This window comes from Erpetoichthys calabaricus, chromosome 13 (assembly GCF_900747795.2).
Source record: "Erpetoichthys calabaricus chromosome 13, fErpCal1.3, whole genome shotgun sequence".
NCBI classification, from domain to species: domain Eukaryota; kingdom Metazoa; phylum Chordata; class Cladistia; order Polypteriformes; family Polypteridae; genus Erpetoichthys; species Erpetoichthys calabaricus.
Genome location: NC_041406.2, coordinates 56,453,092 through 56,479,499, shown reverse-complemented (window position 1 = coordinate 56,479,499; position 26,408 = coordinate 56,453,092). Strand labels below are relative to the sequence as shown.

Below are 26,408 nucleotides of genomic sequence, written 5' to 3'. Positions count from 1 at the left end.
AGACAAAGATATTCACTACTGCTAGATACAACTGGGACACATTTGAGGTGGACAGCAATGAATTGGAAGTTGTAAAGGACTTCAACCTACTCGGATCAATGATCACTCAAGACGCAGCAACAACACCGGAAGTCACACGGAGAATAGCTATGGGCAAATCATCAATGAAGTCACTGGACAAGGTCTTTAAATCAAGGAACATTTCACAATTGACAAAGACATGGCTCATACATAGTTTGGTCTTTTCTATGGTAACATACGGATGTGAAACTTGGACAATAAAAAAACAAGATAGAAGAAGAATCAACATCTTCGAAATGTGGTGCTGGGGAAGGATGTTATCAATACCATGGGCGGCCAGAAGAACAAACAAATCAATTTTGGAGCAAATCAAGCTGGACATATCACTCGTATCAAGGATCACCAAGCTACGACTTGCCTACTTTGGACATATTATATGAAGATAGTGATCACTGGAGAAGGATATCATGGTCAGAAGAACACAAGGAACAAGGTGATGAGAAAGACCAGCACCTCGATGGTTCTACACAATCACAATAACAGCAGAGAAGACCCTGTTGGACCTATCTAGACTTGTACATGATCAATTTTCCTACAGATTGTTCATCTACAGTATCAAGTCGCCATGGCTCGGGATCAAGCTGAAGGCCACTAATAATAATAACTGTAGTTTTCCTTCCACATGCCAAAAACATATTTTAGATTAATTAGTGACTCTAAACTAATGCAGTATGGATGAGATTGGGAGTGAATGAATGAAGTGACCCCCTATTTAGGTTTGTGCTCAGCGTTGCCTGATAAGCAGTAGTACACCTACAACCCTAAACAAGATAAGAGGGTTAGAGAATGTATGAATGCATGGATGGATGGATGGATGGATGGATGGAAGGGATGTATATAGCAAGAAGTATAAAAAATGCCATCAGTTTGAAATGAAATTTTACAGACTAAGCATTTGCTTGTTATTACTTCTTATTATTTACTAGCTCCCATAGAAAATAAAACCTGATTTTACTTTGTACACAAACATTAAAAGGAAGTCTTATATGGTACATTAATAATAATTTAAAAAACACCTTTTAAGAATGTTTAATTTTTTCAAATACATTTGAATCAATCAAGCAATCAATAAGTTTATCTATAGAAAGCATTTTACATTATGATTTACAGTATATACACTTTAATTGTGCATATATATAGTGTAATATTAGATATAAATTGGGAACATTATTAATGTGAAAAAATAAAATTAATTTAGCATAACAAATTGTTCAGGTATTAAAATAAAAACATTTTAATAAACCCATTGTGAAGAAGTAAGGTTTATTTGGATAGGTAATAAAAGTCAATTTTTCAAAGGGAAACAGCCCCACATGATGAGGATTTTTTAATTATAATTTTTTACATTGACATAATTTTAGATGTAAGGTTTGAACTCATAACTGTAGATAATTACAATAAAGGCCTGCAACACATACTATGAGTCATTTCACAATGCAACAATCCAATATTAGTGCCAGTTTTGAAATAAAATATTATTTCAGTTCTAAATACTAGGAAAAGCCTGAGTAACCAGACAAAAGTAATTATCAGAAAAAACTTGGCTATATTTTGAGATGAATTGACTAACTTTCTTTGCTGTTGGTAAACATAGGAGCCTTAAATGTTATCTGCAGTTTGTAAATCTTAAGGTCTAGCAGCTTACTCAAGTCCTGAATGCCCTCTGGATGCATTTAGTGCAGTTAACTGAGGGAAACAATGATCGTCAGAAAACTGCTAACAGTAGACACTTTGAAGAGAGCAAGGTCTTTCTAGTATAGCTCAGCAAACTGTTAAAGACAGCCTTTTTGTGCATGCTGCTGTCCATGGTGACTTACAGTAGAGTATTGCCAAGGTACTGAAACCTCCAATTTATCATTTAAGTTACTTACATTTTTGCTATAATATTTGCAAATTTACAAAAATTATTAGAACATTCTACTACCAGAACTAACCTTCCATCAGAGATTATTTTTGTAGCAAACAGCTATCATATATATAAAAGTAGTAGACAGAATTAAGCCTCACAATCATAATGTATGCTTCTTTATTATATTTTGTATATATAAAAATATTTCATTCTCTGCTTAAAAATCCCATGAGTATGCATTTTTACACTTTCCTTGCAGTATGTCAGCATTTCTACTTGAACAGTTCATAGTCTTAAAAGTTAAGAAACAAATAAAAACCTGCTAAGCTTAAACAAACCTCTAGCAAGTGCTCATCATAATTCATTTTTTACAGCACTGCTTCCATTTTAAAGTATTCCTGTGTTTAAATTGATCATTAGCACAAATCAGCAGAAAAAGCTGACAATCAACAAGCAGATAAACGGCTGATATTTATACAAGAGAGCATTTTCTGCTTTCAGAGACACTGTTAATGCTTACTTCCATTGGAAGAAAAACAATTATTTGCATTGTATCCAGTCTGCAAAGAATGGCATGACTTGGTATGTCATCTTGTTTCAGGATGTTATCCATAAAGAAGAACCAAATCAAGTATGTCATAATTGTATTGCTGGCTTTCCATTGTGCATAATCTGTGGAATCCCATTGCTCATGTTATCTGGGAGCTCCTGTTAAAATATAAACATTGATAGACAGATAGACAGACATGGAGTGAGAAGAGTTAATTAACAATATAACTATGCTGCTATTAACAAGAATTGTAGCCAAATATACTGCAATATCTGCAATTCATATCTAATTATTTTTAAATAACCCTGAACAGCCATTACAATAACCATGCACTAAACTTTAACTGATACTCAAAATAATGAAAAAGCAATGAAGAAACTGTAAAAAATAGGTACAATTATAGTATATCAATCAGCAGGATTTGCAGATATTAATGATCCCATACTGAACAATTGACTGTTTACTGTTTCCAAGTTAATTATGTGACCTTTCCAAAATCCGGAATATAGCACTGTAATGGAATAAGCAAGCAGACAATATTGGTAAATACTTAATATTTAAACCATTTACAGATAATTATATTTGATCTGACTTGTTTCCACTAGAGGGCAGTCAGGGAAACAATACAATTCTGAAACAAGCCCAGAATTTGTTTTTAACTATAATACTGTAAGCTCCTTTTTTAAAATAAATAAATGAAAAATCTACAGTGGCAAACAATATAAAATGCCTGATAAGTTAGGTGAGAGCTATTTGCTGTTATACTATACATTCATTGATCAAAATGTGAAATTATATATTACTTCACAATCTTTTTAGCAGTGTTATTTTCTGACATTTGCAGCATCAGTTCAGGAAATGACAGGTAATGAACTAAGTTGCTTCAGAAAGAGGATTCTTTAGTACATGAATACTATATTCAGTAAATTGACTATACTTCTCTGCGGTGGGTTGGCACCCTGCCCAAGATTGGTTCCTGCCTTGTGCCCTGTGTTGGCTGGGATTGGCTCCAGCAGACCCCCGTGACCTTGTGTTCGGATTCAGCGGGTTGGAAAATGGATGGATGGATGGACTATACTTCTTTTTAAAATGTTGTTTATTATTACTTATTGTATCTCTGAAGTATTTGAATGGTTTATTTGTTTATGCAGATTGTATTTTATCTGTAATATATTATTATTACTCTGTTATCCCTATTATCATTAACTGTTTCTATTACACAAAATGTTCCACTTGAGAGTATGATAGATTTGCACAAATTAAGGTGATATGTCAATATTATCCATCCATCCATCCATTTTCCAACCCGCTGAATCCGAACAGGGTCACGGGGGTCTGCTGGAGCCAATCCCAGCCAACACAGGGCACAAGGCAGGAAACAATCCTGGGCAGGGTGCCAACCCACCGCAGGACACACACAAACACACACCAAGCACACACTAGGGCCAATTTAGAATCGCCAATCCACCTAACCTGCATGTCTTTGGACTGTGGGAGGAAACCGGAGCCCCCGGAGGAAACCCACGCAGACACGGGGAGAACATGCAAACTCCACGCAGGGAGGACCCGGGAATCGAACCCAGGTCCCCAGATCTCCCAACTGCGAGGCAGCAGCGCTACCCACTACGCCACCGTGCCGCCCTGTCAATATTATATTTCCTTTATTAGATATATACGCATATAAATTAACTTCTGGATAACATAATATTGTCCAAAAATAACACAAAAATATTTTTTAGTATTGTGTGGTCTTTCAGTTGCTCTGTAACATACTAGTCAGTCAGGAGAAAATAAAACCACAAAAAGATTTAATAAACCTATCCATAGACAGGAAAATGTAAAATTCTTATGAAGCATATTATTCTAAAAGCATAAAATAGCAAGTTAAACACTGAAAATTCTGCATCAAGGTTTTAAGCGTAAATGATTGTCAGTTAAATTGCAGTCTTTGATTTGAGAAGCACTAGATTTTCATGTTTTCTTACCTTTTCAGTCATTTCATGAGAATGGTGGAGAGAGTGCTCTCTTTCCAAAAACATCCTTTGTTGTTCATTGCTAGCAAGACGACAGGTGAGCCAGGCAGAGATTGTACACACAGCTATACCCAAGCATGCAAGGGACATTGCAGCAAGATGCAGCGAGTAGAGCGCGGATGATTGTTTTACTAGTGCTCTGACGAACTGAAAATTTAGTATTCCTCCAATCAGTCCACAAATACAAAAAGCAGAAAATAATATCATCTGTAAGCAAAGAAGCAGAAAAAAGTGAAATTATATAAATAAAAGGAATATATTTTATTACATCAGCACACAATGGTTTTCAATATACACTTCACTTAAGATAACATTATAGGACACTCCTAATATGTTATTATTATTATTACTAATTTATATTTGAATAACGCCTTTATCCAAGGTGACTTATGAGCTTACAATACAATAAAATTGTGTATAAAACTTGTTTACAACTAGAGCATAAACAAATTTAGTGATTTGCTAAGAAAAGTTGTCCCTTATGTTCAGGGCCTTAGCTGCTACACACACTGCCTGTTTGCACCGCCATGAAGGTTTCTTCCTTATGCTTTATGCCTCTTCTATACCTTTACGGGCTCCTCTGGCCATTTTTTCACATACAGTATATGGTGCTGGTGGTGTTCTCTCTCCTTCTAACATTCTACTACCTGTGGTCCATCCACCTGTTCTGTAACCCACAACTCCTTATACCTCATGTTATCTTACACAAATAAACAAAATTTTCTTTACATCTACCTAAAACAGTTTATGAATATACTTTGTGAAACATTCAACCTAGTAAATTTAATATAGTTGCAATTTTCTTTTTTTGTTTTTGCACATTTGACAGCCAAAAGTAATAAATATTTTTTATCAGGTCATTTCTTCTGTAGAGAAGAAAATTATTATTTTTATATTCTTATGCCTATGTTTATTTATTTTTTGGTCATTATACTTTTATTTTATTTGGACTAGAAGGAAAGAAAGAAGGGATCAGATGATGATTAAGGAAAATGGACGACCTGGGGTTTATGTTGGAAGTGGATTCAGAAAGATCTAAAAGTTCAAAGATGCCACATTACCAAATCCAAAAGGGTGAAATTTATTGATTAGTTTTTAACAGCATGAGGCATATATGCAATGACATATACGCATATCATAGCTGCCACTGTGTATGACTTCATGAGTATTCTGGTCAGATAAATATGTCACATATCATATGTAATATACACCGGTCATAACATGTCTAGCTTGTCAAGATCACAGCTCTAAATCAAAAACGGTATATACCCCATTAGTGTGGTGCTTAGCTTTGCTGCCTCACAAGTTCATCACCCTAGGTTTCAATCCTATACCAGGTTGTTGTCTCTATGGAATTTCCTCAGTCACCCTGTGTCTGCGTGGGTTCCCCCACTTGATATTCTTCTTTTTTCTCATGCATCCCCAAAAATATGCAGATCAGGAAAATTAGTGAGTCTTAACCCGCCCAGATGTGTGTCACTGCCTTACAATTGACTGGCACCCTGTTCAGGGTTGCTTTCTGACTTTGTGTTGTCCCGTTTTGACAGTGTACAGTAGGCTCACCCCATAATCCTGAAATGCATTAAGCAGATTTAAGAATGCATACATTTGCAATTTCTTTACTATAATCTTCTTTATTATAATCCATCCATCCATTTCCTAAACACATTTCATTAAGGGGCCATAGAAATATAATTCTATCTTTATAATAAGTAGATCTGATAATCCTCATTATAAAAATACCACATTTTTTTTATTAAATATAGAATACAACTTCACCACATAGCATTTTATATTACAATGTGCAACATAATCAAATAATAAATCTAATGTTCTACACGGTCTGTAAATGTTGTCAATGGCAGTCATGGGTGACGCTCTCCTGCTGCATTATCACCAATGATGGTATTTATAGGTACTTATCATGAAAGCGTCTTAGAGTTACTTTTCAACACTAAAATATCTTGAATCAATAAAAAAATGAGCTAAGTTTCACCTCTGGAGAAAGAAAAAAGAATGTAAAAAAAGAAGAAAAATCCAGATGTTAGTGTTAGGTGCAGTTTTTAAAATGTTATCATATTGTGCAAATTCCCATTCGGTTTAGATGAAAGGTTTGTTTTCTGTTGACAAAGATATAATTACAATATATTTTAAGTTGTACTAGTAAATGATTGTTTGACAATTCAAAAAATGATTATGTTTGAAAAGGTATTATGAATGTTATTATTATAAAAATAATCTAAGAGATGTTTGCAGTTTTTTTAATAAATCATGTAAGACATTAGTGAATGACTTCTGTGCTAGTAATATATATTATCTCATTTATACTCTCACAGAACACTGAAATTCATTACATTTGGTATTTAAAGAAATGATGTTTGAATAACAACGAGTAAAATCTCATAATCCTTACAATGAATGTGAAAGTTGGAAACCTAAATTGAGTTAAGTTAAGTAACCAGAAAGGCCGTGTGACTGGTATTTTTGATTAACTTTATGCTAATCACCTGATTCTTCATTCTTACTTAAATAATTTTACAGGCATAAATATTAATGAATTTGTCCGTCATTATAATCTTAGGGGATAAGGGTTCCTATAGAATGTAAAAAAAAACTGAAATATTCTCCAGTTAGTCATTTGGTTGCAGTGTGGGCCAGGCATCTGTGAAAGTGTATTACATCAATGAAATGGTGCTATAAAGGAGCAAAAACACTTCTCAGAAAAGGTATACTTGTAGTCACACTCTTGTCATTGCCTTTTACTATCACTTCCAGCACTGATGATCTACTAATTTATGGTATCAAAAAAGTGTATTTACCTATACTATAATATTTGTTGGAGCAGTAACATTAATAATCATAATAATACTGTTTTGTCTTGGTAGAGAATTTCACATCACAACAAATACCAGAGCCAACCATTGGTCAAGGACATTTATTGTTTCCCAGACATGGACTCAGTCCCAAAACAGATGTGAGAGAATAATTTGGAGGTAACAATAGTTAAGCATTTTGGTTTGCAGTGCACATTGAAATGTATAAGCATTTGTTTTACAAATGTCATGAAGAGACTGCTGAAATGGTCAAGTAAACAACCAGAATGTTCCAGGGGGATGTTTCAAGAAACTGTTTGATGTAATGTTATTTCATGCACCTAGTAAGACTTTCTAGTTGCTATGTATACAGTTTTCATAACAGAATAAAAGTTAAATTCAAGAGATATTGAAGAACAAGGATATAATTAAGAAAGACTTTTATTTTCGACTGGTTTTGCACTATATTGAAGCACCTCATGTCTTTTCACCAATCAGAGCATGATATGTAAGCATTAATTTACCACTATTATGCAAATTCAATTGTTTATAAAATGCCCAAAACTGACCATTCTGATTTCTTTGATGAAAGCTCCCTCTTCAGCATTTGCCGAAGAGGTCATTAAAGATGCAATGGACAGGTTTAATCCTGCCTGGCTTCTGACTCAAAGACATTTTATGAAAAGGTCCTCATTAAGAACACCATTTCTTTCTTTAATATTCTCTAACTGTAATTTCTTCCACACAGATCTGGTTTAATGGCCATTTTCTGAGTTTACCCAGGTTGACCGATTTCTCTCTTTAAAGTAGGTGTAGGAATGTAAAATTTTATGGTCACATGTCTTTCCAAACAGTAACCTACATCACCTTTTATGACACACAAGAGGTTGGGGAGACATTATTCTAACCACAGGTAACAGAAGTACAAGTTCAGCAAAAACAAATTGACATACATGCATTTTTCTGGGGTAAAAACATGAACACTGCTGACTTTAAAACTTTAATTGGCTACTTCGGTGGAAAGAATTTAATGGTTCTCTTTCAATTGTGTAAAAGTCATTTAAAAAAGGCAGGGATTGGGATGAATCTTAGTCCCATGACACTCTCACTCCATCACAGTGCGATGTGTGAGAGCTTTCTTGCATGTTGCAGTCACCTTTACGCCTACATAATTTACAATTCTATTTTTTAAGTCGCTCCAATGTAAATTTGAGTGTTTTCTGGTAAATTGTGTAATTCATTGTTGACTCAATGTCAATATGGTGCTCAGGACAATAGCCCCACACCATAATGCTTCTATTAAAATTGGTTACAGGTGGTGTAAAGTTCTTCTTTTCAAAGATTTTTTTAGTAACACACATGACACCAGGCACTGCACACAAATTACTCAATGTTCATACATTTGTTAAGCATACATTGCTCCAAAGGTCTTATTCTCCACTAAGATGATCTGTTATGAAGTATTTATGCTGAACCTCTATCTCACAGTTGATTCAAGTACCTTCTGCTTGACTGTGAAGAGATGCCTTTGGATCATTTGATGTTCACTTAAGGTTCCATAAGATGTCTTTGTAAATCCTTCATTAAACCTTGTGAGATAAATTCAGTGGGAATACCTTACTATTTCTAGATTGCTGGTAAACTTGAATCTTCAACATCTGAATATAATCAATTGTCCTGTGTAATAAATTATTTTACATTCCTTCGAGATTGCTCTTTAACGTCTCCTAGACATGTGGTAATTAACAGTTTTCTTCTGATGACCTAATAAATCTGAAATGATGTTAGAATGATGTGTTAAATATTACCTGTATGTGTAAATTCATCTTTATATAAAGTTACAAGTTACTTCATATAAAGTTCCAGGTTTGGTGTCGACATTTTTTTGTGACATTTTTTCTCTGTTTTTTGCTGATTAAATCATAGCAAAAGTGCAATCTTTCAGTTGTATTTGATAGATTAGGTCAATTTAATCTACTAATGGCATAAAATAAAGAACATACTTCCTTATGTTAACACGTTTTAAAGGATGTACTGTTTTCTCACATCACTATATAATTTATTTTATTGTCGAAAGCTATAATGTGCCCTTACTGACTGAGTTGTCAATGTTATTAGTTCTGTTTCTCCTAACAATTAAAATATTAAATGATTCTTATTATAAACTGTTTTCAAATGATCAAAAAAGTGAAACACATGGTCAGTCATTGTCCAACCTGCTATATCCTAACACAGGGTCACGGGGGTCTGCTGGAGCCAATCCCAGCCAACACAGGGTACAAGGCAGGAACAAACCCTGGGCAGGGTGCCAGCCCACCACAGGGCCCCGGGCAGGGTGCCAGCCCACCACAGGGCACACACACACACACACACACACCCACACACCAAGCACACACTAGGGACAATTTAGGATCGCCAGTACACCTAACCTGCATGTCTTTGGACTGTGGGAGGAAACCCACGCAGACATGGGGAGAACATGCAAACTCCATGCAGGGAGGACCCAGGAAGCGATCCTAGGTCTCCTTACTGCAAGGCAGCAGTGCTACCACTGCGCCACCTCGCCACCTGAAACACATGGTAAATTTCATAAATACCTTTACTGTATAAATAATCACTTTCATAAATAAACAGCTAACATTTTGTAGTTATATATTTAACTTGGTAAAAATGAAAAGGTTAGCAAGCAAATCTGCATTATCAAAGTCTTCATTGGACTTTTCAATCTTAAATAAGCTATGAACAGAAGTACTTAACCATACAAATTCTGAAAATAATATTCTTAACAGAAAAAGATTCTTCATTGCCCTGGTTTCAGCTGTTGAGATTATAAGTAGCTAAACTAAAAGTTAAAATTGACTTATTTATTGATTAGCAGAGATTTTAAGGGTGTTACAGAAGGGAACACGGATTAAACCAAAGTCAGTAACAGTCTGTCATTTTCAACCCACTTAGTCCTAAACAGGATCGCAAGTTCTGCTGGAATCTATCCTAGCTATCATTGGGTGCCAGTCAGGAACAAAGAGGAAAATCCTGTCACAGTATAGTACATAAAGAAAACTGACAAAAATACTTTTTCACTGAGTCATGATTCATTACATTTCATTATTTCATAAAAAAGAAAGGAAAGACAATTACTTTTAAAATAACAGAACATACGGAAAACTTGATTTTAGTTTCGATATTGGGCAAACATAAGATAATGACACTATTATGGCAGGCAATAAATTTAAGTTGCTGCCAATCACACAGTACACTGACATGCATTTTCTTCTGATACCACTGGTTCAGAAACAATGAACATGCAGTGACATGGGCAGTAAACATAGATCAATACCTATAAATATGCAATATTTGATTAAAAATTAAGTATGCAGTATTGGATTAAAAAGAAAACTATAAGATACAAACATGGAATGCATACTAGACAGAATAGGTAACAACCAGTTATACCACACAAACTGTAGAATTCCACCAAACATCAACACAAATAGGCTGATGGTATACAAGCAGCTCACAGTGGATCTTAGCCACAGATCAGACCAAGCAAAGTGCCATGAGTTAGCAAATTAATGACCCAAGGTTAAAAACAGTTTATATTGTAGGCCCATTGTTATGGAATGAAATGTTAAAATATCATTGGCTAGATGGACCAGAAACTTCATTATTGGTTTGTGGGATCTGGCATTGAAGAAGGGTGTTTTCACTTTGATATTTCTTGTTATAACTGTCATGTATGAGCTGTGTTGTGGTCCCACTGATGAACGGAGCCCTTCTAACCACCCACTGTTGGCTCTTGTGGTCTACCAGAGCACATTTATCCCACAAGACAGTCTCTATGCTCCCTGCTGTAGAAGTGGGAATCTGGACTACAGATTCATGTTGATGCTATTTTTTTTATGAGATAGGTGTTTTTGAGGAACTATGAATAATCCTCACTGATGCGGACCTCCTATGAATGTAAAGCTACTCATCCTTTTCCCAGCATCCCCATTAAAGGCAGTAGCAGCTTAACCACATCTACTGATGTCAGCAATTAGGTCATTTGCTTTGCTTATACTGAAGAGCAGTTTGTGGTTATTGCAGTGGAGTTTAGACTTTTCCCCAAAGGCTGGTTCATCAATGCTGGTAAAAAGTCCCAAAAGATGTGTGTCCTTATCAAAACTAATGACAGAGTTTGTATCATACTTGGGAATAGTTTCATGAGGTAATGGGGAGGACTGTGCTGAGCTCACATATATAGGGCTGAGATTATAAGTATTCAGAGTGAGAATTTTAGAACAGTTTCTCTTGGACCCTGAACTTATAAAGTATACCAGTCAATATGTCCTGGATCCAGTTGCACAGGATGACCTTGAACTTTGTGACTAGTTTCAGAAGAATGATGACTCTGCTGAATTAATATCAATGAACAACCTTCTTTTCTGATAGTCCTTTTCAAGTTGGAATTTGAAGAGTGCTTGTTTAGGGCTTCAAGGTAAACATCAGGGATCACTGCAAAGAAAAAGCAGAGCCCTACAGAACCTTGATACTAAAGAGAAATCTGAATAGAAAAGCATATATTGTCATTCGAGTGAAATGGAAGGCCTACCACCTAGGGCAGCAAGTCATTTAATTATAGAAAGAGCCTAGAAAATAATTACTCCAGCAACAAGAACCAGCATAATGGTAATGAGCGGATAAGAACAGTTTTATAGGAGTCCTTCAGTCAAGCTGATAACAGCAGACAGGCCTGTTACGGTATGTATGACCCTCTGCTGCCTATTATGGTGGGGTCTTGAGATTGAAGATGCAATGGAGGAAACCAGATGAAGTTCTAGGGACCTCAAAACTTTGAGAGGGTGTGCCTGACTCCAGAAGTGATTATAGGGATGATCCGGGAAGTGATCCATGACTGCTGTCTAAACCTCCATCTTGCTAGATCACTGGTGAACTTAGAGTTGGGAGGACAGCTATGTACAACAGCTCAACTGGCAGAAAGAGAATAAAGCAGTGCAAGAAAGAAACAACGGGAGGTGAGAGCTGCAAGAAACCTGAGATACACATAAGTGGATAACTAGCTGAACCAGCCATTGCATCTGGTAGACAGGACACAAAAGCTATGTTTGGTAAAGCCACAGGATTTTGTTAGCTCAGTTTACTTTTGCATATCTTGTGTTTTCAAAAAATTCAACCCCTTCTTTTATTATTGTTTTGTTAAATAAACCTTTAGCTTTCTTGGTGTTATCTAAGTTTACAGTTCAAATGTTGCCCTGGAGATGAAACAAACAAACAGAGATGAAAGCCAAGAAGTCACACAAAAAAAAAATTGGAACTGCCCTTTTCGATGGCTCTGAGCAGAGGAAGGGGGGGGGGGGGGGGGGGGGGGGGGCGATCAAATCAGACAAATATGTGCAGGGGACATCTACAACTCTCTAAATCAGGGTGCAGTACCACTCCAGTACACAAAGTGGCACTCATGGTAACATTGTAACCTCTTTTTCCCATAGACGTACGGACATCTGGCAATGTCCCACCCCTTCCGCCATGGATGATATACAGTATAAGATCCCACAAAGCCGAAGGTTTGTGTTCATTTCTGTGAATGGTGGAGCCTAGAAACGGGAGGATTGACCACAAGTGTCACCCCATTCTTTTCATTTACTTTGCCCTTTTTTTCAGTCTGCCAGCTACACATTAAATGGGGTTTGTCATAAGGTACCTCAAATTTTCATCTTGTTTTGTGATGTTCTTTTACATACTGATTTTGTAATTTCTGGATTAACATAACATTTTGATTCCTTGCCTCAAATCATTAATGTATTTGGAATTTTATGGGCTTTTGCTGGTTTAGATAATAGAAAAAACTAAGCAGAAAATATAAATATACATATTATAATAATATGCTAAGGTAATTTCACATGAAGTAGGTTTAAAATTTTCAGAAGTGGTTAGAGCTGTTGTCTCCCATATCTATATTCTTGGGTTCAGGTCTTTTTTTGTGTGAGTTTGTATGTTCTGCTTGTGGCCTTCTCTTGGGTACTCCAGTTTTCTTGTACGCTCCCAAAGATGTGCATATTTTAATATCAGATGATTTTAAATTGGTCTTTAAATTGGAGCTTTGTCCTGCCTTGTGCCTGATGCTGTCAGGATAGGCTCTGGCCCAAGCAAGCTGAAGTAATTAATCTGCATTTAGAATGTATTACATACTATAATGTGGTTTATTTACTATATTCTACATTTTGAATATGGATATGATAATTACTTCTAATAAGAGGTGTATAAAATATATTTTAAAAATAATATGGGAGTTCAGAGATTTTAAGGTAATTCATATTCATTGAAATTTGTCATAATGTGTCATGTTCTATGTGGGTATATGGCCAGGAAAGAAAAAAGAGAAAAAGCAGTGAAGAAACTTGTGAATGTTGACAAATTAAATAAGACACTAATGGCTGCAAAAGGAGCTGATGAGATGATTTTGATTCCATTTTGACAACCAAAGTTTCCTGCATCACTCAACATATCAGAGGTGTCCTCCCGCCTATCACCACACCACAAACGTTAAAAAAGAGCTGATCTTTATTTATTTATTTATTTATTTTTTTTGACTTTCATCTATATTGCTGAATATATAATAGCTTTGAAATTCAATATGAAGACCAGGTAGCTCAAGTAAGAAAAACGCAGTATTTGCAGGTTTTTTTATTTGGTCTGTTGACACATGAATTTGCCTGTGTAGAGGTTTTACATTTTCTAAACCTTATTGAAAAAGTAAATAAGAATCTGTTTCAGACTCAGTGTTAATTAATGACTCTACTGTCGGAAAAGTGCAGATGTTGTATATGAGTGCTCAGTTTTCACTGTCTTTAAACAACTTTTAACTTTCACTGTTCATACCTCAGATATGAGATTTATAGTCCTACAATTGTCCTACAATTCAAGAGAGCATAAGAAACAGTCTCCTGGTTAGATGCTCACAGTATGAAAGCTACTACTTTACAAACAGTCTATATGCACTATTCTTGATAATGCACACATATCTGAGGTATGAACAGTGAAAGTTAAAAGTTGTTTAAAAACAGTGAAAACTGAGCACTCATATACAACATCTGCACTTTTCCGACAGTAGACCGATTAATACAAAGAATGCATCAAGGGGATGGTTAAATTACAATTTATTACTTTTGCAGTGGAGTGGACCTGATTCTACTTCCAGCACAAGATGCTATGGACTATACATCTTTTCACTACTTCTATGAAATGGCATTTACTAACTTTCCCTGAACTTGCAAATCTGTTTGTGTTGTTTTAGAAACTTTATTTAGCCATCACAGATTGTCATTTATGACAATGCAACTACTCATTTCAGACCTTTTACTTTTGGCAGGTGCATTAAAACCAGTCACACCCACAGAAGGAGGGGACCATGCAGCACAGTCCCTGGCACAAGCTTCTGTGCTGCATAATACAAACCACATGACTATACCAGGGTATGCCATCCTGTAAACTTAGATTGAAGGCATAAACCAAGGTTGGGGGACAGATCTAGATGAGTAGACAGCACAGAATCCACAAAAAACTATAAATATAAAGCATACCTGATTTAAAATCATAATCCAGCATTCAAGCTCTCTATAAAATCCACAATTACTTTGAACCAGATTGGTTTAACTATAAAGGCCAAGTGTATGATTTCAGATGGGAAAGTTTTCTTTCACATACTGGAAGATGCAAAAACTAATTGATCAAAAACACAGTATGGTTTTCCTCTCGAACAAGAAAAACACGGCTCTGCCTACTGCCTACTGCAGTTCTTGTGATCCCTTGGTGAGCAGAAATGATAACATGGCTAATAGCTGGTTAATTCAAGCTGTGTTACACATTGCTTTAAAACAGCCTTTAGTATTCTGTTAGGCACATGCTGCCCAGATGTGCCCACAAAAGCTGCAGTGTACATATTGCAACCCCCTGGCCACCTGCTGGAAAAGCTGAAACGCAGGACTGCAGCAAGGCATATTGCTCTATAATGCATAACAAGCCATTTGAGTCAACGATGAGGAGTAAATTTGGATGAGCAGGCAAAACAGAAACCACTGTAAACTGGCAAAAATGAAGAATATTTTATTTATTTCCATAATCCAATAGGCAGGTCCAAACAGAAACATGCTAAACAAAAGGAGGAAAGCACAAGAATCTGGTAAATTTACTAAAAGCACTAAACAAAGACAGAGTCCAAAAAAAAGCAAAGAGTCACAGCCAGCCAAAACAAATCCAAGGCTAATAATTGCGGCTCACCTCCTTCCATCCTACAGTAATTATTTACTTAACCTGAGATTGGTAGGGACATCGTGCCCGCAGCACAACGCACACTTCCTTAAAAAGTTAAAACAAAGTTTAAGAAAATCAAGTTGCGTTCCCATTGCCAAAATTGCCATTTCTTTTCTTTTGTATTGTATTTTCTTGGACTATTCACAGGCTGTTCAGATGAATTTACTGTATATGCAGCTTTCTTTTAATTCAAGATACTGGTGCAAAAATCGTTCCAAGAGCTAGAAAGTACAAGCACATACTGTAACTCCAGTTCTCAAGTCTGGATTCAGTACCTCCTTCTTACACAGAAAGCCTTAAATGGCCCTGCTTACTTATCTGAACTCATTGTTACTTAGTAACCAGAGTGTGAATTAAGATTTTAAGATGCCAGTCAATTAAAGATTCCAAGGATTAATAAAATTACAGTGGGAGGTTGAGTTTTTAGTTACAGGACACTGAAGCTGTGGAATGACCTGCATGCTATTATAAGAGATGCCTCAGTCTCAGCTTTTAAATCCAGGTTGAAGACACACTATCAGTAACACATACATACTAGAGCTGCTGATGAACTGTGCATATGCACCTTTGTTTGTTAGTCATTTGTACAAAAATATAAGCATTAAAATAATTAGGAACTGTTACTAACCTTCCTCTATTCTGTTTCCCTTTTTGGTCTTTGCTGTGATACTTGGTGCAACTGCTCTACTGTCAAACTGTTTACCTGCTCTTGGAAAAGACAATTGAGATACTGGTAGTCTTGAAATCAATAGATGTAAAGATTTTGTCATCAAAATAGATGGCTCAGTACAGAATCTACTATAGAATGTCCAGGAGGGGGTGGGCGGACAGTGACTGTGTCTGACTTTGTTTGTGATTATCTCACTTACAATAGACCATGGGTCTGGGCTTTACCATTTGTGTGCCTGCTTAGTCTGGAGAGAAGCCGCATTGAAGTCCAGACCTCAGTCAGGTCAGGTAAGGCAAAGTCTCAATTTGGTATTTTGAGGAAGCAGATTGTGACAGCCTCTTTGAAGCAATAGTTTGTATTTTCCTTTTCATTTCGAATTGTTCTTGTTTAACATTTAGCTTTTCCACATTTTAAAAAAAAAATATTACATTTGTTCTAAATTTTTTATGGCAACTAAATGTGCTTTTTTGGATTTTTTCAATACTGGAGAATCCAAAATAATTGTTCATTTTCTTATAAACGGTCCTTATAATAATGTTACTTTTTGTTAATGTTATGTTTTGTATTTACAAAAAATGCCATTTTCATTTTTAGAGGGGTTACCATTTTGTGGCTAGGATTTCATGATACAATAGCCAGATGCTAGCGGGCCTGTCCCAAGAACTGTGTCCATATGATGTCATCTTGGAGCGGGTATATAGGCCAGGGTTGAGCTGTAGGTTTTGTCCAAAATTGTGGACCACTTCTAAAAAATACTTTGGCTTGTGTTACTATTACTTATTCTGGTTTTCCCTTATACCTTGGTTTTCCTGACTTCTGATTTCTAGTTTAGAGCCTAGAATATCTTCTGATAAACCGTTATCTCCTGATCTCCTTTTCTTGCTCTTGTAGCCTGCCACATATTCATCACTGGATAGTACATTTAAGGTTTTTAATATATTTTTAAAATAAACCTTAATATTATTACAATGACTTTGTACATACATATTTCTACCAGGGCTTTTTATGTTGTTCCTCTCTCTTTTGAGATTAATATGTTTTAGCCCCATTTGCATGTGCAGGGCATAAGCCTGCTTCTTGAGTATAAGAGGCAGGACTACATTATGTTTCTAGGTTACGCAGGATCTCTGAGGCATAGTTTTATGAGGTGAAGAATTTTTTGAGTCTTGTTTGAGCACTGAACATACTGTATTTGCAATATTCATTTTATTATTTAATACTCTATTTTGATTAAGGCCTTGTTCATCTACTACCTACAATACAATACAATTTATTTTTGTATAGACCAAAATCACACAAGGAATGCCGCAATGGGCTTTAACAGGCCCTGCCTTTTGACAGCCCCCCAGCCTTGACTCTCTAAAAGACAAGGAAAGACTCCCAAAAAAACCCTTGTACAGAAAAATGAAAGAAACCTTGGGAAAGGCAGTTCAAAAAGAGCCCCCTTTCCAGGTAGGTTGGGCGTGCAGTGGGTGTCAAAAAGGGGGGTAAATACAATACAATACACAGAACAGAATACAATATAATAGTGCAACAGAAATATTACAAGTACAGAGCAGAATTCCTAGAACGTATTCCAACAATATTTGAATGACATTGAGTAGCATTGATATAACATGGATCCTTGCATTACAGGAAGCAGCTTTAAGACAGCATAATGAGTGTTTGGACATGGCTGGATACTATGGATGTGACAGAAGTGCATCAAGAACTACCCATGTACTCAGAATCAAAGATCCAGAGTGTAGCTGAGGCATTTAAAAAGCAATACCACCTCAAAAGGGTCATACAACATTTGGATGAAAACGCTTTCAGCTTCTCACACCTTAGTCACACATGTGTTTTGCAGTTCACTACACTACTCAAGAGCTGAAAAAGGACTTAAAGAAAAAGAAAACCATGAATAGGCATTTGGACATGGATAGTTAGAGCATACAGCATGTGAACTGCTACTGTATAAAATATTTGTTGGTAAATACAGTAATGTACCTTATCAGACTGTGCTACATTTTCTTCTAACAGTGACTTCCAAACAAAACTAAACAGTCTGTAATCAATCACAAAAAATTACAAATTTAAAAGACATTGTAACTTATATTTTATTTTTGTGTCTGACTTAACTGAACTCATCTTCCATTTTGACATAAGCATGACAGAAAAGAATAATAACAAGAAAAAGAATAAAATCAGAAAACACTGAAATTAAAGGGGTCCATATGTTCATTGCGTTACTCCTGAATTAAATAAATCATTTTTATTTCTGCATTTATAAGTTTGACTAGACCTTGTTAGGTTTTCTAAAATGTTTTATTATACTTTCTGAATTCATGAGCTAGCACAATAGCACTACCATTTGATATCAGAACATATACACTTTCATTCAGTCTGAGGTTTAGTAATATACACATATTTCTCAAATAAAAGAGGAAAAAGGTTTAAAGTAAGATACCCAGCTATATTTTTTGAAGTGGGTTCACTGGTGCTGTTTTACAGTGAATAGTATGAATTATTGGAAAAGATTTGCTGTTATGTGAACCAAAGTACATAAACAGATAAAACAGTCTACGGTTATTTACTTATTTGTTAATAAGTGAATCACAAGACTTTATTCATTTTAAATATCACTCCTCTGCTTTATATCTGGAAACATTCTTTTAAACAGGCATGACAGTGGCATTTGACACCATCATTTGATGTACCCAGCATTATTTTCACGACATACTGCTTAAGGTCTAATTATATTAAATTTTAATGTATCATGACCAAAATTGCTTGCAGATTTGCACAAATAAACTTAAAACTCTTTCTGGCACTCTATGAAAGGTGGTTAAACTAGTAAAATCTGATAGGCATTTGCTGAACATTTGTTGAACATTGCTGAAATGTTTGAATTGGGTGAACACTAAGGTTCTTTTCGTCTCATTCTAGTAGATTAGAGCCAGAAATATACACAGTCGCTTAAAAAATTCAGCTATTGAAACCATAGTTGTGTGTAAGAGTGCATTCTTTATTACAAAGTTCAATATGAATTGAACTAAGTTCACTTTCCAAGAATTTATATACTACAAAATACAGGACTTGGAGAGATTAAAAAAAAGTAGAACACAGTAAGAAAACAGACTTTAGCTCTGTCTTCACAGGGTGTTAGCCCGTCCAAAGACACGGGTGACAGTAAAATGCTAATACCCTCTTTTCCATTACAGAGCCACACAGATTCAGCGCCTGTCCTGACAGCATCAGGTATAAGGCAAGACACAACTCTGGATACAAGAGCTTTCCAACATAAGGTATACATACATAAACACCTAAAGTCAGTTCAGAGTTTCTTTGACACATGGAAAAAAACAATGTTCCCATAATAAAAGCAATCAAGACAATGGAAGGATGTGGCAAATCCACATAGATAAAGGGAGAGCTGGGAATGGAATGGAATGGAAATAGAGCCAAGGTTCTTGTAGGAATCAGCAATGCTTACCACTCCTTCATCCACCATGATACTTAGAGTCACATCAAAAAAAAAACTATGAAGTAAACTATAACTTTACAATTAGCACAATGAACAGGGGGAAGCCTGCAGCTCTAGGAGCAAATCTGACATAAAACCAGATCAGGCCAGTTTAAACACTGGTCCCTGGAGCTGTGAGACATCAGAACAAACTCTTCTGCCAACCCATAGTCCATAAACTTACAGCACAAGTACTCACTGAATGAGCAACTGTGATATATACAGTGCATCCGGAAAGTATTCACAGCGCATCACTTTTTCCACATTTTGTTATGTTACAGCCTTATTCCAAAATGGATTAAATTCATTTTTTTCCTCCGAATTCTACACACAACACCCCATAATGACAACATAAAAAAAGTTTACTTGAGATTTTTGCAAATTTATTAAAAATAAAAAAATTGAGAAAGCACATGTACATAAGTATTCACAGCCTTTGCCGTGAAGCTCGAAATTGAGCTCAGGTGCATCCTGTTTCCCCTGATCATTCTTGAGATGTTTCTGCAGCTTAATTGGAGTCCACCTGTGGTAAATTCAGTTGACTGGACATGATTTGGAAAGGCACACACCTGTCTATATAAGGTCCCACAGTTGACAGTTCATGTCAGAGCACAAACCAAGCATGAAGTCAAAGGAATTGTCTGTAGACCTCCGAGACAGGATTGTCTCGAGGCACATATCTGGGAAAGGTTACAGAAAAATTTCTGCTGCTTTGAAGGTCCCCAATGAGCACAGTGGCCTCCATCATCCGTAAGTGGAAGAAGTTCGAAACCACCAGGACTCTTCCTAGAGCTGGCCGGCCATCTAAACTGAGCGATCGGGGGAGAAGGGCCTTAGTCAGGGAGGTGACCAAGAACCCGATGGTCACTCTGTCAGAGCTCCAGAGGTCCTCTGTGGAGAGAGGAAAACCTTCCAGAAGGACAACCATCTCTGCAGCAATCCACCAATTAGGCCTGTATGGTAGAGTGGCCAGACGGAAGCCACTCCTTAGTAAAAGGCACATGGCAGCCCGCCTGGAGTTTGCCAAAAGGCACCTGAAGGACTCTCAGACCATGAGAAAGAAAATTCTCTGGTCTGATTAGACAAAGATTGAAGTCTTTGGTGTGAATGCCAGGTGTCACGTTTGGAGGAAACCTGGCACCATCCCTACAGTGAAGCATGGTGGTGGCAGCATCATGCTGTGGGGATGTTTTTCAGCGGCAGGAACTGGTGGACTAGTCAGGATAAAGGGAAAGATGACTGCAGCAATGTACAGAGACATCCTGGATGAAAACCTGCTCCAGAGCACTCTTGACCTCAGACTGGGGCGACAGTTCATCTTTCAGCAGGACAACGACCCTAAGCACACAGCCAAGATATCAAAGGAGTGGCATCAGGACAACTCTGTGAATGTCCTTGAGTGGCCCAGCCAGAGCCCAGACTTGAATCCGATTGAACATCTGTGGAGAGATCTTAAAATGGCTGTTTACCGACGCTTCCCATCCAACCTGATGGAGCTTGAGAGGTGCTGCAAAGAGGAATGGGCGAAACTGGCCAAGGATAGGTGTGCCAAGCTTGTGGCATCATATTCAACAAGACTTGAGGCTGTAATTGCTGCCAAAGGTGCATCGACAAAGTATTGAGCAAAGGCTGTGAATACTTATGTACATGTGATTTCTCAGTTTTTTTATTTTTAATAAATTTGCAAAAACCTCAAGTAAACTTTTTTCATGTTGTCATTCTGGGGTGTTGTGTGCAGAATTTTGAGGAAAAAAATGAATTTAATTCATTTTGGAATAAGGCTGTAACATAACAAAATGTGGAAAAAGTGATGCGCTGTGAATACTTTCTGGATGCACTGTATATTGAGCAAAAGCCAATGATGGTGATGCCTCACCCTTAATCATTCTAGTAGCTCGAAATGTGACCAGCTAGTGTCCAGAAGTATTGTAAGCTAAGAGGAATCTAATGCAAAATATCTAGTAACTAAGGGATAGAAATGTTCTGCTCTTGACAGTTTTACAGCAAATTAGCACATCAGTATAATTAAACATTGATGATTAAACTGCTGTACACTAAGTATTGTAGGCATACATCACATTCTTACAAAATACACATTTCTAATAAACACCTAAATGAAAATGAACTAAGGAAATTTAGTGTTTATGTATATCAGCCATAATGAGAACACAAATTAAATAATTGTCTATTTCTGAACTTAACGAGAGAAAAACTAATAAGATCATGACAAGAATATTCACTTCTTTACCACAAAAACGTACATTTGACAATTAAAATCGAAAGGTTTATCCTACTGTAAAAAACAACAGCTACATAAACTAAATACAATGCTGTATAAAAACAAAATACTAAGTCTTTATTATTAATCATTTCTACAAACTCAACACAAGTAAATATATACTTACAATAAGTCCAGATTTCTTTTTGGCACATAACACACCACACAAACCACATATAAGAAACTGCAGATAAAAGGAATAAATACATTATGCAATGCAACAGCATTAACGTATAATTATCTAGAGCAAGCACACTGGTATTACATTAAAAGTTAAGCTACTGTACTATGTTCATCATTTAAGCTTGTAAACCACAAGTCTTTAACTGAATTACCAAAGAAGGTGGAATATTATTATTTTTTTGCTTGCTAAGTAGACCATTATACTTAAAATAACACCACATTTCTATATTTATTTGCATGTGAGGTAGAATCATTTTCAGATCCCTTTGTAATTTTGATATAATGTGCTTTATGAATGATTTTACATTCTTTCATACAACATACAAAATCATGCGGAATGGCTTATGCAAAGTAAGGAGTCTATTGAAAACTGTTTTAAAAGTATAGGAGTTGAGGGATAAAAGGTGAAGGTCTTTTTGTTAATGTACTATAATATATTCTCTGTATAAATCAAAAAATCTGATTATAATCCTGATAATGAATATCCTTTCAGCCATATCTCCATGTTTTGAATCTATTCATTTTAATTTAAAGGATGCAAGAGTTAAAATGCAACAAACACTCAATTAAAAACACCATATGTATAAATGACTAAGTAAATTAATTAATTTAAGTTTTAGAAACTTTAAGAAAAAATGTATACAATTACACAAATTTCTGTTATTTTGACTTGAAGCCTGGTATTTTGGAAGGACTATTTTGTTGCAGAGTATCCCAATCTTTAATAACTAGTTCTCATGAGGCAGGGACTATTATGTAATATTGACCATGTTCTTCTTAATAAAGATCTCCTAATGTTATCATAAAAATCATTCAACATATTAATTCATTATTAAAACTACAATGAACTGTTATGTAAACTTTATGTTAATAATAAGGCTTACTGTGGAAGAGCAGGAATGCAAAGACCAATAAATATTTATAATATATCCTTCACATGACTGTGTGAAAACAACCAATTACGGAAATAAAAAATGAATTTGCAAGCTCTTATCCGTTTGTATCATTGAAGTGCTTGCACTAGGATTCAACATACTTTATCAATGAAGTAGGACTTCTGTTGGCTGACTGCGTGAGCTCTTTGCCACCATATTTTTTAATGCTTTTGAAATATAAATGCTAATACTTGTCAATAACTGTTTTAAATACATTTTGAAGTTATACACTATAGAGAATGTGTTAATATGTGATATGTTATTTCATGCTGTGGCACTAAGAATTCAGTTTATTTCTCACTAGATTTAAAACATGCATGCTTTTTGGCTTGCCCTCAGTTTAGTTAAATGTTTTTTTCCACAGCGCAAGGAAACAAAAACTTTAATTAAAAATACACAAAATGAATTCTGTTCAAAGAAGACAACACGTAACTGCATGTCAAGTAGATTTTCAGAGGTAATTCAAGAGGTATTCATTAATATCTCTTCAGCCAGTGAAGAATAAACCTCTCACATTGCAGCCTTCCCTCATGCTCAATCTCTTCCTCACCTGGGACTATGAGAGATGTGGCAGATGAGCACATTTCAAACTATTGCAGATCTGCCCTTAGAGTATTTAAAATTCTTAACACAGCACCCAAAGTAGTATTTTCAGTAACTTTTTTTTACTTAAAATGTTAAAATATCTTTCCATCCTCCACGTATTAGTACTCTGACATTCCTTGCCATTACTGAATTGCACAATACCACATCAACGTCTGATGCTACAATTCATGCCAAAAGCAACAAAAGGCAGAGATGTGTGGAGTGTGCTCTATTCAGATAATAACCATACAATTGTAGTTCACCGACTTTTGACTAAACGTGCATAGTTATGTTATGCAGGTACTGTTATTGGCATCACTTTAAGTTTTTCTTAATTAATTATAATTAGTTAACATAAACATTTTTCTTAAAAGAAATATCCTTGATTAAATGCCAGAAGAAGAAATATACGATTGAATATGATTCTGGAACAAACCAAAGTCTGTGTGCAACAAAGTCATCTTTACATTCACCTGTTTACACAATGAAAGCCTACACAACTCTTCTACATGTAGCACTTTTCGCAACTCTGTTCTTACGAAACACTTCAATGAGATGACACATTATTAACAAGCATGCACCTGGAGACGGCTTAAGGGCGGATGAGAAAGAAAGTGAAATGTGTAACGTACGCACACCCCGCTCCATACCGGAGAGGAGTCTCCCAGCTGTGGGCTCTGCTCGCCGCTCACCCGGCTGATCCCCACCGCTCCCAAGGCAATGCTGGATACCCCCAGCCCTATCTCCAGGATGGAAAGCACAAGCAGACAGAAGATGATCTTCCTGCTGGTACACATCCTCTCTTAGGCATCATTCCTATAGATGACAAAAACAAAAATAATAAACGCCTTTTCTTTCTCATCAAATGAAGATAAAGTGAGACGGTCAGACTGTTCAGACGTTACCGTATTGAAGCTGTATACAATGTCGATTGGTTTCCTGTCACTTGAGTATTTGCGCACGTTTCCTGCACTCTTGCATCCAACTTGCAGACTCAGGGGACCAGGCTGACTGCGTGAACTCTTCGCCACCCATCCCTTTGAAATGCACGCAGTGAGTCGGGACGGGCACGCGCAGTCACGCATTGTGATCGAGCAAGCTAATGGCCACGCTGCTCCGTGGGTCACGCGTGCATGTGACCGAGCCAGCCAGTGTATTGGAGAGCAATATTGTATGTGACCAGGCTAGGACTGATAAAAGCTCGTTTTTATGGTAAGCTTGTAAGCGCATGTGCATTTTGTTTGAAATTATGTTGGATCGTATTAGAATAATACTGAAAATATTTCTTTAATGCTATTCGTTACTATTTACATTTATAACGTTTTCATATTTTTTTCTTCTTAATTAATTTTTGTTAATTTTATTAGGGCAGTTTTCAGCTTAATTTAATGACTTTTAAAATTCCTGGCAACATGTGCTACTTTTCAGTTATACAGAAATGCTCATGTATCAAAGCATTGATTTCACTCAGCTGTTTAAAGTAATCTGGATATACCTCCAGCAACTGGATTACTGTTCCACGTGAGGAGGAACAAAATAGCCTATTATAATGTAAAATTCAGGTAAGTCTGAAAAAGAAACGATAAAATATAGATTGGAAATGCCAGTGGGAGGGAACAGAAATGTTTAAAAACTCCCTTACCGTGGACTATTTAAGTAGTAACTGTGATGATTACTGTAGCCGTGACAATGCTGACATGGGGGCGTGTCGCGTGGGCGTGGTCACACAATTGCCAGAGAGACGTTCTCGAGGGACATGTCTCTAGACAGACAGGGAATCAATATACTGTCTTCAGCCTGTCCGTAGACCCTAAAATCATACTCAACCTCGACTTTTTAATATAACTTTGCTTATTAACTTTAATGTCATGATCAGTGCTCCTTGTTAATACCAACAAATCAAAAATTGACAAAAACCTTATAGCTGAATATACTACTGTCCAGTTATGCATGCAGGCGAGGGAACTGACATTGGATAATTCATCAGGCCTATTATCTTCACCATGTCTAGTCTGACGCACTCATCCAGCAGTTACTAGGTTTGTATTAGTTAAAACGTGTAATAAAGCAGAAAAAAGTCATATTTGTTAAGGAAAAATGGAATTTGCGACCACGTGGTAAAAAATGCAATTAGATCTGAACCTTATGAAAATTAAATCTTTCTTGTGATTAATGATGTTAAAAATTTTGGCACTCTGCAAAAAAAAAAAATGGGTAGAACGATGTTAGTCATTGTCCAAGCTGCTTTGTCCTGAACAGGGTTGTGGGGGTTGCTGGAGCCTATCCAGGCTAGCATAGAGTACAAGGCAGGAAAAAACCCTGGAGAGGGTGCCAGTCCATCACAGGACGAACACACACACATGCACCACAATCATATACTAGGACCAATTTAGTGCCGCCAATCCACTGTGAATGTTAGAGGTGGCTGTTGTCCTTTTAAACCCAACAGACAGACACTCAGGACACAGGGTAAAAGCACTAAGAAGCATTTTAATACTTTTTCTTCTTGAAACAGTGTTCTAAGCACCACAGTCACAAATTAACAGGCAAATAACAAGCACAATACTTTTTTATTTCTCCTCCACACCTCCCAGCATGCGTTGTCCACCTCCTCCC

The 26,408-nt window shown here is 36.3% G+C and overlaps 1 protein-coding gene across 2 annotated transcripts; it reads right to left on the bottom strand.

Annotated features, from left to right (window-relative positions):
- Positions 1-1,247: 1,247 nt before the first annotated feature.
- Positions 1,248-25,003, bottom strand: LOC114663944 (transmembrane protein 196-like). Of its 2 annotated transcripts, none has more exons than XM_028817898.2 (5): positions 24,698-25,003; positions 24,425-24,608; positions 22,217-22,273; positions 4,466-4,720; positions 1,248-2,638 (listed from the first exon to the last, which is right to left on the bottom strand). In XM_028817898.2, the coding sequence occupies exons 2-5, from the start codon at positions 24,587-24,589 to the stop codon at positions 2,567-2,569; spliced, it is 549 nt and encodes a 182-aa protein (XP_028673731.1). In that variant the 5' UTR covers positions 24,590-24,608; positions 24,698-25,003; the 3' UTR covers positions 1,248-2,566. The 2 variants fall into 2 exon arrangements, with proteins under 2 accessions (XP_028673731.1, XP_028673732.1); XM_028817899.2 differs by having other exon boundaries at positions 24,443-24,608.
- Between the last annotated feature and the right edge of the window lie 1,405 nt (positions 25,004-26,408).

What these genes read in the sequence shown, in the direction of transcription:
- LOC114663944 (XM_028817898.2), bottom strand. Translation starts at nt 24,589, where the DNA reads ATGTGTACCAGCAGGAAGATCATCTTCTGTCTGCTTGTGCTTTCCATC. An exon ending in CGGTATGGAGCGGGGTGTGC is followed by an intron (nt 22,274 to 24,424) that starts GTACGTTACACA and finishes TTTTATCTGCAG; the next exon opens with TTTCTTATATGTGGTTTGTG. An exon ending in AAAAGAAATCTGGACTTATT is followed by an intron (nt 4,721 to 22,216) that starts GTAAGTATATAT and finishes CTTTGCTTACAG; the next exon opens with ATGATATTATTTTCTGCTTT.